The sequence below is a fragment of the Pongo abelii genome, chromosome 5 (genome assembly GCF_028885655.2).
Source record: "Pongo abelii isolate AG06213 chromosome 5, NHGRI_mPonAbe1-v2.0_pri, whole genome shotgun sequence".
Lineage (NCBI taxonomy): Eukaryota > Metazoa > Chordata > Mammalia > Primates > Hominidae > Pongo > Pongo abelii.
The window spans coordinates 84,369,255-84,387,205 of NC_071990.2; the positions used below are offsets into that span (position 1 = coordinate 84,369,255).

At 36.3% G+C, this 17,951-nt stretch overlaps 1 protein-coding gene across 10 annotated transcripts in view; it reads right to left on the minus strand.

Moving 5' to 3' along the window:
- Positions 1-17,951, minus strand: part of SNAP91 (synaptosome associated protein 91) — a 162,787-nt gene that overhangs the window by 103,897 nt on the left and 40,939 nt on the right. For all 10 annotated transcript variants that reach the window (XM_054557032.2, NM_001135486.1, XM_054557035.2 and 7 more), the window contains 5 exon segments: positions 15,190-15,332; positions 12,108-12,183; positions 11,261-11,363; positions 8,759-8,852; positions 6,523-6,634 (listed from right to left, as the gene is read on the minus strand). In XM_054557032.2, the coding sequence (XP_054413007.2) occupies positions 6,523-6,634; positions 8,759-8,852; positions 11,261-11,363; positions 12,108-12,183; positions 15,190-15,332 (528 nt within the window).

Consider the following 17,951-nt stretch of genomic DNA (forward strand, 5'->3'; position numbering starts at 1 on the left):
TTCGGACATTAATGTTGGAAGACATCTAAGACATTAGCTAATTTACCTCAGTTGTTTTATGAATATTGAAGCAGAGTGTTAGGAGACTAAATGAATGGTTCAGGACATAATACAAGATACAGGCAGATCTGAGAATATTAGCTATTTAATAGCCTGGCTTGGTAATCTAATAGTCAAATTAATTTTTTTTGAGATGGAGTCTCACTCTGTTGCCCAGGCTGGAGTGCAGTGGCACAATCTCAGCTCACTGCAACCTCCACCTCCTGGTTCAAGCAATTCTCTTGCCTCAGCCTCCTGAGTAGCTGGGATTACAGGTGCCCGCCACCACACCCAGCTAATTTTTGTATTTTTAGTAGAGATGGGGTTTCACCATCTTGGCCAGGCTGGTCTCGAACCCCTGACTTCAAGTGATCCGCCCCCCCTTGGCATCCCAAAGTGCTGGGATTACAGGCATGAGCCATTGCGCCTGGCCACTTTCCTTTTCTTGTAATGTCTTTGGTTTTGAGGTTAAGGTAATGCTGGGCTCATAAAAGGAGTTAAGAAGAATCTTCTCTATTTCTATCTTCTGGAAGAGATTGTAAAGAACTGGTACAATTTCTCACTTAAATGCTTGGTAGAATTCACCAGTAAACCCATGTGGGCCTGATGTTTTTTGTTTTCAAAGGTTATTAATTATTGACTAAGTATCTTTAATAGATAGAGGCCTATCCAGGTTGTCTATGTCTTCTCGTGTGAGTTTAGATAGATTGTATCTTTCAAGGAGTTGGTACATTTCATTTGGTTATCAAATTTGTGGGCATACAGCTGTTCATAATATTCTCTTATCTTTTTAATATCCATAAGATCTGTAGTGGTCTCCCCTCTTTAATTTCTGTTATCAGTAATTTGTGTCCTCTTTTTTTTCTTAGTCTGGCTAGAGACTTATCGATTTTATTGATCTTTTCAAAGAACCAGCTTCTGGTTTCATCATTTTTTTCTATTGAGTTCCTGTTTTCAATTTCACTGATTTACGCTCTAATTCTTATTATTTATATTCTTCCATTTACTTTGAATAATTTTCTTTTTCTTGTTTCCCAAGGTGGAAGCTTAGGTAACTGATTTTAGATCTTTCTTCTTTTCTAGTATATGCACTCAATACTACAAATTTCCCTATAAGCACTGCTTTCAATGCATCCTACACATTTTGATAAGGTGTATTTTCAGTGTCATTTAGTTCAAAATATTCTTACATTTCTCTTGAGCTTTCTTCTTTGACCCATGTGTTATTTAGAAGTGTGTTTAATCTCCATCTATTCTGACATCTTCCAGTTATTTTTGTTATTATTTTTAGTTTAATTCCATTGTGGTCTGAGAGCAGATGGTTGTATGATTCCTATTATTTTAAATTTGTCAAGATGTGTTTTATGGTTCAGATTGTGGTCTCTACTGGTGAACGTTCTATGCAAGCTTGAGAAGAATGTGCATTCTGCTGTTTTTAGATCAAGTAGTCTATATAGATATATGTCCATTATATCTAGTTGATGGTGTTGTTGAGTTCAACTTCATCCCTACTGATTTTCTGCCTGCTGACTCTGTCCATTACTGATAGAGGGGGTTGAAGATCCAAATCTACCAGTAGATTCATCTATTTCTCCTTGCAGTTCTAGCAGTTTTTGCCACACATATTTGTTGATTATCTGCTGTTAGGTGCATATACATTAAGGACTGTTGCATCTGTTTGAAAAAATTGACCCCTTTATCATCTGCCATGTCTGGAAATTAATATAACTACTCTTGCTTTATTTTGATTAGTGTTAGCATGGTGTGTTTTTCTCCATCTCTCTACTCTTAATTTATGTGTGTCTTTATATTTAAAGTAGATTTCCTATAGACAACATATAGTTGGGTCTTGTTTTTAGATCTACTCTGGTAATCTCTGTCTTAATTGATGCATTTAGACCATTGAGGTTAAAGTGATTTTTGGTATAGCTGGATTAGTATCTACCATATTTGTTACTATTTTCTATTTATTGCCTTTGTTCTTTGTTCCTATTTTTGTCTTCCACTCTTTTTCTACCCTTTGTGGTTTTAAATGACCATTTTATAAGATTCCATTTTCTCTCCTTTCTTATCATATCAATTACACTTCTTTTTTACTTTTTTAGTGGTTGCCATAGAGTTTGCTATGTACATTTACGACTAATCCAAGGCCACTTTCAAATAACACCATAATGCTTCATTGATAGTGTGAGTATCTTATAACAACAAAACATCTGAATTCCTCCCTACTATCCCTTGTATTATTGCTGTCATTCATTTCACCTACATATAAGCATATATGTACATACTTTATAAATACATAAACATATATTATTGCTATTATTATTTTGAACAAACTGTTGTCTGTCAGATCAACTAAGAATAAGGGAAATAAAAGTTATTATTTTACCTTCACTCACTCTTCTTTTGATATTCTTCCTTTCTTTATGTAGACCCAAGTTTCTGACCCATATAATTTTCCTTCTCCCTACAGAACTTCTTTTAGCATTTTTTGCAAATGCAGATCTACTGGCAATAAATTCTTTCCAGTTGTGTTTGACTGAGAAACTCTTTACTTCTCTTTCACTTTTAAAGGACTATTTCACAGGGTAAAGAATTCTAGATTAAGTGGGTTGTCTCAACACTAAACATTTCACTCAATTCCCTTCTTGTTTGCATGGTTTGTGAGGTGAAGTCATACATAATTCTTATTTTTGTTCCTCCATAGACAAAGTGTTTTTTCCCTCTGGCTTTTTCATGATTTATTTCTTCATCTTTGATTTTCAATAGTTTGAAAATTATATGCCTCAAGGTAGTTTCGGGGGCATTTATTCTACTCGGTGTTCTCTGAGCTTCCTGGATATGTGGTTTGATGTCTGACATTAATTTGGGAAAATTCTCTGTCGTTATTATTTCAAATATTTCGTTCCTTTCTCTCTTTTCCTTCTGGTATTCCATTATACATATATGACACCTTTTGTTGTTGTCTCACAGTCTTATTCTGTTCTGATGTTTGTTTTGTTTTTAGTTGTTTGTGTTGTCCCACAGTCTTATTCTGTTCTGCCATTTTTGTTTTGTTTTTAGTCTTTGTTCTCTTTGCTTTGTAGTTTTAGAGGTTTCTATTGATGTATCTGTAAGCTTAAAGATTGTTTCCTCAGCCATATCCTGTTTGCTAATAATCCCACTGTGGTTTTGCCCTCTAGTACTTCTTTTTAGTTCTTTTTTAGGATTTCCATCTCTCTACTTACTTTGCCTATCTGTTCTTGCATGCTGCCTATTTTATCCATTGGAGGCCTTAGCCTATTAATCATAATTGCTTTAAATCCCCAGTCTGATCATTCCTTCATCCCTGCCACGTCGGGTTCTGATGCTTGCTCTGTCTTTTTGAATGTTTTTCTGTCATTTAGTATGACTTGTAATTTTTTCTTGATAGCTGTACATGATGTACCAGGTAAAAGGAAATGCTGTAAATAGGTCTTTATTAATGTAGTGTTAAGGTGCGGAGAGGGGAAGTGTTCCATAGTCCTGTGCTTACGTCTCACTTTTTAGTGAGTCTATGCCTCTGGACTGTAAACTTCACAAATGCTTCTTGGTTTTTCCTCTTGGACAAGATAGATGTAGTGGGCTAGAGTTGGGTATTTATCTTGCCCCAGTCCAGTTAGGCTCTGATAAAATCTCAACACATCAGGTGAAGCTCTGGTTAAGTAGTTGCTCCTTCTTAAGGACAAGAGTGCTCTGGCATATTTCAAAATGGTTCCTTTTCTCCTCCCTGTCCTGGAAGCACAAGGAGATTTTTCCCTAATATTTACTATGGGAGCCTAGTTGAGCTCCTGGAGGTAAAACAAAAGTGTGGTGCTCCCTATGACTGGGTTCCCTCATAGTTTTTAATTCTCAGACTTGGCCACATTGAGCATCCAACAATTCATCAATTAACAGTTCAGATCTTCCTACTTCAACACTGGTTCCTATGGCAGTTTCCACTTGTGAGTCTCTGTTCCAGTAATCCATGACTCCTTGTATTTGCCTGTCTCTCCAATCTTGGGGGCAGAGGTTTGCCCTATGTCCTCCCCTCTCTTGTGGATCCCAGAAGAGCTGTTGATATTTCAGTCTGTTCAGCTTTGTACTTATTTTTAGGACAGATTGGTGACTTCTAAGCTCCTTCCACGTGGAACTGGAAACCGGAAGTCAGATTTACCTACCCAGACTTTTCAAGGACACTGACTCTAAGCTCATTCTACTCCTTGGGGACCCAAAATGTCACTATATGTTTTAGCTATCTGAGTGGAGGCTTTATGGGGATTAAGTTACAAAAGGAAATTAGATCCAGTGAATGCACAAGACTATCTGTGGTTATATCCTCAGTTTTCTGAATGCATAGTTTGAGTAGATATACTTTAAAACTAGCAGAATCCACACTGTTTTTCTGATTTCTGCAAAGATACGGGGGTAGAAATTCCATCACATCCTCAGTACACTCGCATATTTGTTTTATGAAAAGATGTATGCATTTGAGAGGTTAACAGTAGATTACAAACTTAATCAGATGATAACTGCTAATATGCAGGTTTCCAGATGTATCTCATTTACCAGAAGAAAGTCAATGCAGCTCCTGGTACCTCATAGGCAGCTACAGAACTAGGTAATGCTTTTATCTCTACCTCAATAAACAGAAATCATCCGAAGTAGTTTTCTGTCATCTAGCAGAGATGCCATTAAAGCCTCACTGTCTTATTTCAGGGATATCAACCTCTTTGGCTGTCATACTCCCATAGGATATCATTTTGATGACATAAGGCTGAATGTATTTAGTGGGCAAGAACTGATGGTATCTTAGCTGCCTTGATAAGTCACATGCATGTCAAAGTATGGGAGAATCCATGAAAATTCAGAGACCAGTCACCTCAATGAAGTTTCTAAGGGCCCCAAAGTCTGTGCATTTTCAGAGAAATCCCTTCCATGTAAAAGAGAAATTTTGTACCTTGCACTCTTTGTAACTAAAAAGGGGCAGAAGTCTGCTAAGCTGCTTTGGTGGCAACATAGAGGACATGTGTATGTGCTGCTCTAAGCAAAGCATCTGGTATAGTGTCACATATGAGTCAGGCCCAGATTAAGGGAAGACTCTGCAACTTCTCCAAACTGATGTCACGTGGGGCTCTGTTTCAGCAGATCTAAAGGTACTTAAAGTGTGTACAGCAGATTCAAATGCTGTAGAGTACCTCTGGTACACTCCAATACAGGCCTCCAGTGCTTTGGAGTAGAGCTATGTCTTCTTCACACATTAGCTAATCTCCTTTGGAAAAAATGCTCTTGGCTTACTTTTACCTCAGTTTACCTTGGTTTATTTTTACCTACCTTTTACTTTTAGAGACTTAAATTTTGACCAAAGAACATCAAGTGATCATCAGACCTAAAGTGGGTGTTATCTAATGTACCAAACAATAAAGTTGAACAAGTGCAATCATACTCCATTATCAAAAGAAGCAGTCTATAAGAGATAAGCCTCAAGCAGGTTGTGAATAAGCAGGTAGATTGTATGAACAGATGGTTCATATTCCCAGTGCATCTACTCTTTTTCTTTCCCATTTCTCCCTCAAATTATACACACGGACTCTGGGGGAGTTCCCTATCACCAGCTGACTGAGGAAGAAAACATTCAAATTTGGTTTAGAGATGGTTCCTCATGTTGGCACCACCTGGAAGTGAAAAGCTGAATAATATTCCCACAAAGGGATGGCCTTGACAAAGAAAGAAATCTTCACAGTGAGTCAAATTTCCAGAAATATATCTATCTAATTTTCCACTTTATGGTAAAGGAAAAATGGTAAGACACATTGAATGACACCAAATTATGTGTAGCAACTAACTGTTGGCCTGGATGATAAGGTACTTGAAAAAAATAAAACTGGAGGATTGGTGACAAGGAGGTCTGGAGAAAAGGTGATGGATGGACCTCTCATAATGGACAGAGAGCATGAGACTATATTCATCCCATTTGAATAAAAACCAAAGAGCATATCCCACAAAAAGGCTCTTTCTAATCAGAGGGCTAAGAGAACTCTATAGGAAGTGGGCATATATCAGAAATGGATGTTATGAATAGGCTAAACAGCATAGGCTTCCCATCGCTAAGGCTTATATGCCTATCATCACTGCTGAGTCCTCAGTTGGCCAACACCCTGGATCAACACTGAGCTTTCATCATAACACAACAGTCCAGGGACACCAGCCATCCACCAAGTAACAGGTTGAGGATTAATTCCTTTTACTAGGGTGGTTAGCAGCAATCTGTCTACAGTATGATTAGCACCCAGTTATCCTAGATATGGATTTACCATCTCTGCCCATATCATTCTGCCAGTACCACCATCTGTGGACTTACTCACTATCATGATATTCCACACAATATTGCCCACCAAGAAGTGAGACAACAGACTCACCCCACAGAATTCATCAATCTTACTGTGTATCCCATCAGCCCAGACATGTTTCAGTTGTTCCACCTACCGAGTAAGTTAATAACACCATCATTGTAGCAAGCAAAAAGTTTGATAAGATCTTTGAAAAGAAGCATAAATGCTGCATTTATGACACCATTTGTTAGTTCATTTGGATGCACCTAGAAAAACAGAAAAATTTAATATTAGCTGCACTGCATATCATTAAGTCTTAATTTTTCTTGAATCACATTAAAATGTCTCAAATGACTACTAAGAAATTCATGAATATTCTACAAACATTGGTAATTCATTTAGTAACCCTATCAATATCAAAAGATGGACTACATATGTTTTTGCTTCAATTTAAGTCAATGAAGTTAGTCTTATCAATTAAAAGACAGATATATGTGCATTATATATATATATGTCTTTATATAGATTAATCCATAGATTATTCAAATTTAACTTTTGAAAATCTGGTGTTTTGTTACTTTTACTGTTGTTACATTTCTTCCACTTCTCCTATCTAATAGTTTCTGTGAAAGGATTCAGGCTCCAGGGGCCTGCAATGACTCAGTGTGGAAGAATAGCATGGGGAATACCTTAGTCAGCTACCTCTAAAATAACTCTAGAGACTCATAACTGTTCACCCATTCCAAACTACTCTAATCATCAACACAAAGGTGCATAATTTCTCTCCACTCCTCAATCCTTTTCTTTTTCCCTTTATGACTTTCTCTTTTAAGACAGAACCCTTACTAAGGGCAACGAAAGTAAAGAAAAGTAAATGAATTAAAAAGAAAATAAAAGCTAAAAGGCAATTCGACAGATACTTAGTGAAGTCCTTATTGTAAAATCTGTTAAAAAATAAGATGGTTTGCTGCTTTTATGAAATTTCACAGGAGTTAGGTGCCATGATTAGCACCCAATTATAGACTAAACCATACAATCTTAACAGAGATGCTAAGTTACTAAAATTTGAGGAAAACCTTTGTTGTAGGCAACTACCAAAATACAAAAAGGCTGAACAATATGAGTTAATAATGTCTCTACATGTCAAAATACTTTACTTTCATGAATCAGATTTCAGATTTTTTTTTTTTTTGAGACAGAGTCTCACCCTGTCATCTAGACTAGAGTGCAAGTGGCATGATCTCAGCTCACTGCTACCTCTGCCTCCCAGGTTCAAGTGATCCTCCCACCTCAGCCTCCCGCGTAGCTAGGATTACAGGCATGTACCACCACACATTGCTTTTTTTTTAATATATATTTTTAGTAGAGACAGAGTTTCACCATGTTGGCCATGCTGGTCTCAAACTCCTGACCTTGTCAAGTGATCTGCCTGCTTTGGCCTCCAAAGTTTGGGATTACAGGCGTGAGCCATGCCCAGCCTCAAGATTCTTCAAAATTAATTTTTTTATTTTAAGACAACTAAATTTACATGCAGGTGTAAGAAGGAACACAGAAAGCTCCCATATACCATTTACCCAGTTTATCCTAACGGTAACATCCTATAAAAGTATAGTACAATATCACAACCAGGATATTGACAATGAAACAATTCACTAATTTATCTAAGATGAAACACAATTCTTTGGTGGATAGTGTCATTTAAGCAATCTGCATAAAATGGTTTCTAGGCCAGGCGCGGTGGCTCACGCCTGTAATCCCAGAACTTCGGGAGGCTGAGGTGGGCGGATCATGAGGTAAGGAGATCAAGACCATCCTGGCTAGCATGGTGAGATGCGATCTCTACTGAAAATGCAGAAAATTGGCTGGGCATGGTGGCGGGCGCCGGCAGTTCCAGCTGCTCAGGAGGCTGAGGCAGGAGAATGGCGTGAACCCGGGAGGCAGAGCTTGCAGTGAAAGGAGATCGCGCCACTGCACTCCAGCCTGGGTGACAGAGCGAGACTCCGTCTCAAAAAAATAAATAAATAACATAAAATAAAAAATAAAAAAGATTTCTAACAGCAGGTCAAGTTATTTAGCTGCCTGAAGGCATATCTTGCAGATACTTCATCCTGTCAAGTACAATAGGAAGCCACTATCCTACTCAGAACATGAAGTTCCAAGAACGTACCATTCATATTTTTCCATGACTTATATAAACACCTGGTAAACTGCTTAGAAAAATCAGGGGAACCTAAATAATCTTTACCAAGCTTAACAGCCTGAACTAAGTATTCATCTAAATGAAGATCTACAGCTGCTTCCCGAGGAAATCTTTGGATTTACCTGTAGCCTATCTTCAAATGAAAGACAACATTGATTGTGTAAGAAACATTTTCTAGTGAGATACATACATCAAATTCAAGCAGTGCATCAATTTGTCCCTGTAGTATTGGCATACTCTTTAGCAGCTTTTCGGGAGCCATTGTCCTCATTACACCATCGGCCCTATAATTAAAAAAAAAAAAAAAAAGGTACAATTTCATTGGATATGGACAATTCAAGACCATATGCATTGTTCTAAGCTGTTCCCCCACACCACCCCATTTCCTTATTAATCCTGTGGGATCAATTTGACGTATTACAAGGTTGTAGTCATTTCCCCCCTCTAGCTATTATCTATTCTTATTCCTCCACTGCACAGGCAATGCTTGTTTGTTTTCTATGTGTGCTGCCCTTAGGAAGAAAGCAATCTAGTCTGGATAAAAGAGGCAAGCTGAGTTTCTGAATGGATTTTTCTAAATCTATAATAAAGGTAATAGTGTTGAAAAGTATGTTTTCTTCTTTTTTTTTTTTGAGACAGTCTCACTCTGTCACCCAAACTGGAGTGCAATGGCATGATCATAGCTCACTGTAATCTCGAACTCCTGGGCACAAGTGATTCTCCTGCCTCAGCCTCATGAGTAGCTGGAACTACAGGTGCATGCCACCACACCTGGTTAATTTTTTAAAAATTTGTTTTGGTAGGGATGGGAGTCTCACTATGTTGCCCAGGCTGGTCTTAAACTCCTGACCTCACACAGTCCTCCCTCCATGATCTACCAAAGTGCTGAGACTATAGCCACGAGCCACTTCGCCCAACCAAAATATAAGCTTTCAAAAAAGCCAGTTTTTTTTCTTTTTTTTTTTTTTGAGAAAGAGAAAACATGTCTTAGAAGTTTATAAAACCTGTATGACTTGGAGTACAGGGTTTATGCTATTAATCATCAAGGGAAGAAAAATGCATGCTGATAAGAACACTTTTCCCAAACAAAGGTAAGAGTTTAACTACAGAGGATGAGATTGAAGGTTAATGCTGATGTCGGAGGGTGCACTGCACCCTGTCTTCAACTTCAGGTCTCTTAGGAAGCCCTTGTATCCAGTGATGGTGATGGTTGAGGAACAGCAGTATTGTAATAGCTGAAGAAAATACCCAGATGATGTATACATGCTGATCATGGCAACTTTCAGGGTCTCTCCCAGACCAACAGTGGAGAAAGCAATCTGAAGTGTCCATATGTGTTCATACAGGGCTGCAGAAGTTTCTAGGAAGGCCATGGACCTACTGCAGAGGTCACAATGCAGCTGGGAACATCAGCAATGGTTTCATGGTGCCATGTAAGAAGTCAGAGGAAGGCATATGAACTAGAATCATCTCTCGTGAGAAGAGGGTGAAGGAAAATACCTACTTTTATAAAGTATCCATCTACAATAAATTATTTTCAATAGGCAAGTTGTTGTTTTTCACCACCATGGTAAAAAAGTAGCCCAAAACTAAGGTCAGGTTAGCCATTGCAAAAATAAAGGTGCATCTTTTTGTGTGGATTCTTGAGACTAAAATATTAAAGCTGCTATAGTACCTTGCCATTATTTCAAACGAGGAACAGATATAAGATATGCACAAATGTGTGGCTGAATGCCTCTGACTAGATTTATACATCTATTTAGAGGGAAATAAATGGTAATTACAGATAAAATTCAAGTGTTTCTGTTTCAGTGAGGTTTTCTTAACTGGTAGTACTAACAATTAGTTTGATTATGGTGTGTGTTTATGTACGTGTTTTCTAGGGTGATACATCTCTCAAAAACAGATCAAAGTTCAGATTCACCTCAATCAAAAAAAAAACATTTATATAGCTATTGTCTATTTTCCATCTTTTTTTTTTTTGACACAGGGTCTTAGAGACAGGGTTGCCCAGGCTGGAGTGCAGTGGCATGAACATAGCTCACTGTAGCCTCAGTCTCCCAGGATCAAGCAATCCTCCTGCCTTAGCCTCCCAAGCAGCTGGGACTACAGGCACACACCACCACGCCTGACTAATTTGTTTGATTTTTAGTAGAGAGAAAGTCTCACTACATTGCCCAGGCTGGTCTTTAACTCCTACATTGCCCAGGCTGTTCTTTAACTCCTGAACTCAAATGATCCTCCCAGTTTGGCCTCCCAAAGTACTGGGATTACAGGTATCACTGTGCCAGGCCAAATAGCTATTGTCATCTACAGCCACTATACTTTTAAGTGAATCTTGTCTTAATTCCCTCCTTCTTAAATTATTTAAAGGTATATACATGTTTAAAAATTTTGAGTTTTTAACAAATAAAATGTTATATAATTTGTCCTGGGATTACAGAGAAGAAAAAAATGTTATAGCATATAAACTGAGAAGCAAATCAGATTTTTCTGCATGAAGATATAAACAAAATAATGCATATTGCAACTTCAAGGCTAACTTCTACAATACTATTGAGTTTCTTTTTTTAGGTTATTGTAAACTGGGCCTTCAAGCAAATTAGGTGGCATTTAAGCTTAGTTAAAATAAAGCAAGTATGCCTCAAGGACTTATTCTCCTCTAATAAATATAAGAAAGACAAAAACATACCCTTTCTTCACCCTGGCAAAATCAAAGGCCATCTGTCTGTAAGAAAAAGCCTTTTCATTCAAATATCTACTATAGCGCCTTATGAAGGTAGACATATCATAACCTGGGGGAGTGGAAAGAAGAAATAAAACTAATTAATAAAATACCTTCAACTGTGCTTTGCATAGTACTATTTTTTTTTAACTCTCTAAATGGTGATAGTCCTAGGATAGGGTCAATAACTGTATCAGATAGATCTCATTTAAAATCCTGCTTCTAGGCAAAAATACTTTTGACATGAGGCATTCCAGGATTCTTCAATTATTTATTCCACCATTCTAGTACAGAATACGTTTTTAAATTTTCCTTGAATTTTTGTTCATTTTTCAAATAACAGCCAGTTTCAGACTTAATTCATGCAGCCATCTGATAATGTTCCATTTGCTTGATGTGCTTGCTTTACACACAACAGATAAACAGTGAATATGATAAATGAACAAATGAATGCAGTTCAAACCCTATTAATCCACACAAAAAATTTCTTCAAGACTGGAATCATTTTTTTTAATTGAGAAGACATCTTTTATTTCATTGTCTCCTGTACCTTCATAAAAAACAACTGTGGGTCTAGCACACCCACTGTTACTTTTTAAGGTAAACATGTGGTAAAAATGCCCAAAATAAACTTAATATATATTTTGTATGCTGAGTTGTCTATAATTAAATATTTTAAAGCTATATTTAAATATAATTATTTTTACATTCTTAAATATTCAATGAAGCTATCAGTTGCAATGATTTTGGATTAATAGCCTCACTTCAAAAATCAAAGCATTGGCAAAAAATTATAAAATACAAATATTCTCACCATGGGATCCACTTTTGTCCAAAAAATTGCTGAGATTGAATAGTGTATTTCTAGAAGCCAAATATTGAATAAATCTCTGAAAAACAAAAATTAGAATTAAACACACATTCTTAAATCATACTTTTAAACAATTTTTGATACTAAAGGGATTTTTTTTTTAACAAATTCTCATTGTGATCTCTTTTAGTCAGTTATAAAGCTTCCTAGAATTTCTCTGAGGGGAAAAAAAGCTTTGTGAATTAGAATTAAATTGTATGATCTTTCATTTCTGCACATAATGGAAATACTACAATTTATTAGGATTCAGTAGGCATCCTACATAAAATTGGTAACTTTAATTTTATCAGTATTTTCCAAAATAAATATCTTACGAATGCAATTTTCACTCAAAGATTCAAAGGAATCTTTCCTATGGGAAAAATAATTTTATTGTTCCTTCTCCTAACATTTTTGCTTAAAAATAGGTTTACACGGTATATCCATTTTTTGAAGCTATAATTTTAACACAGGCATATCTCATTTTATTGAGCTTCTTTTTTATTGCACTTTTTGCAAATTGAAGATTTGTGGCAACTCAGGGATGAGCCAGTCTATCAGTGCTCACTTTGTGTCACATTTTGGTAATTCTCACAATAGTTTAAACTTTTTAATTATTATTATATCTGTTTTGGTGATCTGTGATCAGTGATCTTTGATGTTACTAACGTAATTGTTTTGAGGTGCCATGAACTGTGCCCATAAATGATGGCAAACTTAATCAGTAAATGTTGCGTATGTTCTGACTGCATCACCACTGGTTGTTCCCCTGACTTTTTCCCTCTCCTCAGGCCTCCTTATTCCGAGACACAAAAATATTGCAATTAAGCCAACTAATAACCCTAAAATGACCTTTAGATATTCAAATGAAAGGAAAAGTCACACATCTCTCACTTTAAGTCAAGAGCTAGAAGTGATTAAGCTTAATGAGAGTGGCACGTCGAAAGCTGAGAAAGGCCAAAAGCTAGCTCTCTTGTGCCAGTTAGTCAAGTTGTAAATATAAAGGAAAAGTCTTGAAGAAAATTGAAAGTGCTACTTTAGTGAACACACAAATGACAAGAAAGTGAAATAGCTTTCTTGCTGATATGGAGAATGTTTGAGTGGTCTGGATAAAAGATCAAACCAGCTACAACATTCCCTTAAGGCAAAGCCTAATTCAGAGCAAGGCCTCAACTTTTTTTCAATTCTAGGAGGGCTGAGAGAGGTGAGGAAACTGCAGAATAAAAGTTTGATGCTAGCAGAGGTTAGTTCATGAGGTTTAAGGAAAGAAGCCATCTCCACAATATAAAAGTACAAGGTGAAGCAGGAAGTGCTGATGAAGAAGCTGCAGCAAGTTATCCAGAAGATCTAGCTGGGATAATTCATGAAGGTGGCTACACGAAACAGATTTGCAATGTAGACAAAGCAGCCTTCAATTGGAAGAAGATGCCATCTAGAACTTTCTTATCTAGAAAGGAGAATATAGTACCTGACTTCAAAACTTCAAAGGGCAGCCTGACTCTCTTGTTAGGGGCTAATGCAGCTGATGACATGAAGTGAAGGTCAATGCTCATTTACCATTCTGAAAATCTAGGGCCCTTAAGAATTACACTAAACCTACTCTGCCTGTGCTCTATAAATGGAACAACAAAGCCTGGATGACAGCACATCTGTTTATAGTATGGTTTACTGAATATTTGAAGCCCACTGTTGAGACTTACTGCTCAGAAAAAAAGATTCCTTTCAAAATGTTACTGCTCATTGACATGCACCTTGTCACCATAAGAGCTCTGATGGAGATGCACAAAGAGATGCACATTGTTTTCATGACTGCTAACACAACATTCATTGCGCAGCCCATGGATCAAGGAGTGATTTTTACTTTCAAGTCTTGTTATTTAAGAAATACATTTTGTAAGGCTATAGCTACCATAGATAGTGATTCCTCTGATGGATGTGGGCAAAGTAAATTGAAAACCTTCTAGAAAAGATTGACCATTCTAGATGCCATTAAAAACATTTGTGATTCATGGGAGGACATACAGATACCAACATTAGCAGGAATCTGGAAGAAGAGCATTTCAGCCCCTGTGGATGACTTTGAGGGATTCAAGACCAGTAGAGGAAGTAACTGCAGATGTGTGGGAAAATAGCAAGGGAACTAGAATTGGACATGGAGCCTGAAGATGGGACTAAATTACTATAATCTCATGATAAAACTTGAATGGATGAGGAGTTGCTTCTTATGGATGAGAAAGAAAGTAGTTTCTTGAGATAAAATCTACTCCTGGTAAAGATACTGTGAACATTGTTGAAATAACAACAAAGGATATAGAAATTACATAAACAGCTGATAAAGCAGTAGCAAGGTTTGAGAGGATTGACTCCAATTTTGAAAGAAGTTCTGCTGTAGATAAAATGCTGTCAAAGAGCATTGAATGCTACAGAGAAATCTTTTGTAAAAGGAAGAGTCAATTGATGTGGCAAACTTCACTGTTGTCTTATTTTAAGAGACTTCTGCAGTTACTTCAACCTTCAGCAACCACCATCCTAATCAGTCAGCAGCCATCAATATCAGGGCAAGACCTTCTACCAGCAAAGATTACAACTCACTGAAGACTCAGATGATCATTTGATAATAATTTTTTAGCAATAAAGGATTTTAAAATTAAGATATGTACTTTTTTTAGACATAATACTATTGCACACTTAATAGAGTACAGTATAAGTGTAAATGTAACTTTTACATGTATTGGGAAACCAAAACATTTGTGTGACTCACTTTATTGCAATATTAGCTTTTTTTTGCAGTGGTCTGGAATCAAACCTGCAATATCTCTGAGGTGTACCTGTGCCTCATATCTCTAAGACAATGTCTAACTTAAAGTTTATTTTTTGTTAAATAGCTAAGGAGAAGATTAAACTTGTATTCTAGATTATCTGGAACTGTGTATTTCCTTTTCTTTTTCTCCTAATTAGTGAAAATTTAAAGAGCCTTAAATCATCATCATGCTCTTCCTAAAAGCCTCCTTCCTCCATCAAAAAAAGAAAAGTTTACTTAGTTTACCTCATTTCCATGCACCATGAGATGATGTGTTGTCACTAAAGCCTTAAACACAACCACCCAGCTACTGTTTGTTGCCCGCTCAAAGAGAGTGTCAGCCATCTGAGGAATATTAACATTGGTCTCGTTGGTAGCCTGGATCAAATCTATGAAAATAGAAGATATTAATCAATGATATTAACAATTACATACAAAAATTCATTTCAAACTTGGAACATATAAACCTGTTTACTAATATATGACCTTAAAAGTACTTTGATAATAGTTGATAACAAAATTTAAAAAATTAAACTGTAATATTTTACCCATGGACACATACATATATTATTTACCCAATATATTTATTTATTCTTGAGTATATTTTGCTACTTAATTTTCTTCTGTACTCTCTTCTGAATTTACCTGTTTGCTGGTACTTATGCCATTTTTAAAATTATAAACTCCAGGAAGGCTAAGCCTCATGTATTTAATCTTTTTTGTTACTGCTCTAAGCACAATGTCTCAAATGTGGGCACTTATTCTATATGCCATTTGAAGGCAATAACATAAATGTACTCTTCAAACTTAACAGCTAAAAGCATATCTCATTTGGATTTGAACTTTGAAAGGTGCTAGTAAACACACTTGTCACATGAGTGGCAGGATGAGGTCAAATATTAAAAGAGAAAAGAATTCTATACACATGTAAGCTTTTGTAGAACACCATGCATGCATTAAATTACTATAATTTGACCTGACTTTGTAAGAGAGTAAACCTTTATAATACATTCACTGTTCACATCTATTAGTATGAGTCCACGTGTATTTTTTTAAAAAATTATCTACTGGCCAACAGGGAGTGCCCAGCATTCAGAAAAGCAGTTAATGATGTCAAAGAGTTAGCTAGGACAACCAAAGATCATGTGCTAAGGAACAGAAGCTAAGCCACAGCGGGACAGTACAGACTTAAGTACTTCCAACAGTACAGGATGACCTCTTCAGGACAGCAGACACTGCATGACTTCTGTTACAGTCCACACTTATCTTGCAGAGACCTGCATGTGATACCCAGTTCCTAGGCAATCCCATGCAACAAACATGCACTTGCAACAAACATGCACATGTATTCTTCTTACTCCAAATCCACACTCAGTAATCATTAAACTATATATTTTATGCATTGCATTTCTCTTCACAATAAATGCTTTTAAAAATTGATATTCTATCACTGAAAAATATCTAAACTCCTTAGACTAAAGGATATCAATAACTGTTCAGAATTATAAGTGGATCAAGGCAGGCTTATTTCTTAATTTATACTGATTTTAAATTTCTGTCATCATCCCCTTCCCATCAACACCCTTCTCTCAATATTTTCCTTTATTGGACTTTTACTCATCCTTCAGGAAATCTTTCCTGGTCCCTTTCAAATGCAGTCCCATGTGGCCTTCCTGTGCTTTAAAACGTGAGGCACTTTGTTCCTGCTGGGTGTTCAGAATAGATGTATATTTGTTATAATTTCTACCATATCACAGCTCCTTAAAAGCAGTAATGTCTGTTTCACGTGCAGCACTTTGCAGAGCACTGTGTACAATATTTATTGAGCAAAATGTATAAAAGACATAGTTTAGCTAAAATAATCAAATGAGTCAACATTTGGAAGGTGTAAATAACTCAGTGAACCAATATTTTCCAAATGACTAGCACATAACATTACAAAATAATGCGTGGGTAAAAAATGCATTCAAAGTACGATATAGACCAATGCATTTAAACCTAACAGAAGATAAAAAGTTCAATGATACAGTTTCAGAGTCAAGGTTGCAATTTAAACTTAAGAAACTACAACTTGGAGAATTGTAGTGTAGTATCAAAGAATATTCACAATTTTCTGAGAAGGTTATTAAAATAGTTCTCATTTTTCTAACTGAATATCTTTATAAGGCCAGATTTTCTTCACACACTCTAAGTAAAATAATATATGCAAACAGGTTGATTACAGAAACAGATATAAATGCTGGTCTTTTATTCAGCAAGAAATTAAAAAGATTTATAAAAATGTAAAATGATAATACTCTTTTCACTGCTTTTTTTTGAAAACAATCATTTCCCCTAAAAGTATTATTTGTATTAACATGTTTATATGTAACATGTTAACAGATTTATTATTGTTATTTAAAAGTGAATTTTAAAAAACTGTCCCAGTTGTAATTTTTATTTTTATATTTTTTTATTATACTTTAAGTTCTAGGGTACACGTGTACAACGTGCAGGTTTGTTACATATGTATACATGTGCCATGTTGGTGTGCTGCACCCATTAACTCGTCATTTACATTAGGTATATGCATGGGCAAGGACTTCATGTCTAAAACACCAAAAGCAATGGCAACAAAAGTCAAAATTGACAAATGGGATCTAATTAAACTAAAGAGCTTCTGCACAGCAAAAGAAACTACCATCACAGTAAACAGGCAACCTACAGAATGGGAGAAAATTTTTGCAATCTACACATCTGACAAAGGGGTAATATCCAGAATCTACAAAGAACTCAAACAAATTTACAAGAAAAAACCAAACCACCCCATCAACAAGTGGGCGAAGGATATGAACAGACAATTCTCAAAAGAAGACATTTATGCAGCCAACAGACTCATGAAAAAATGCTCATCATCACTGGCCATCAGAAAAGTGCAAATCAAAACCGAATGAGATACCATCTCACACCAGTTAGAATGGCAATCATTTAAAAACTCAGGAAACAACAGGTGCTGGAGAGGATGTGGA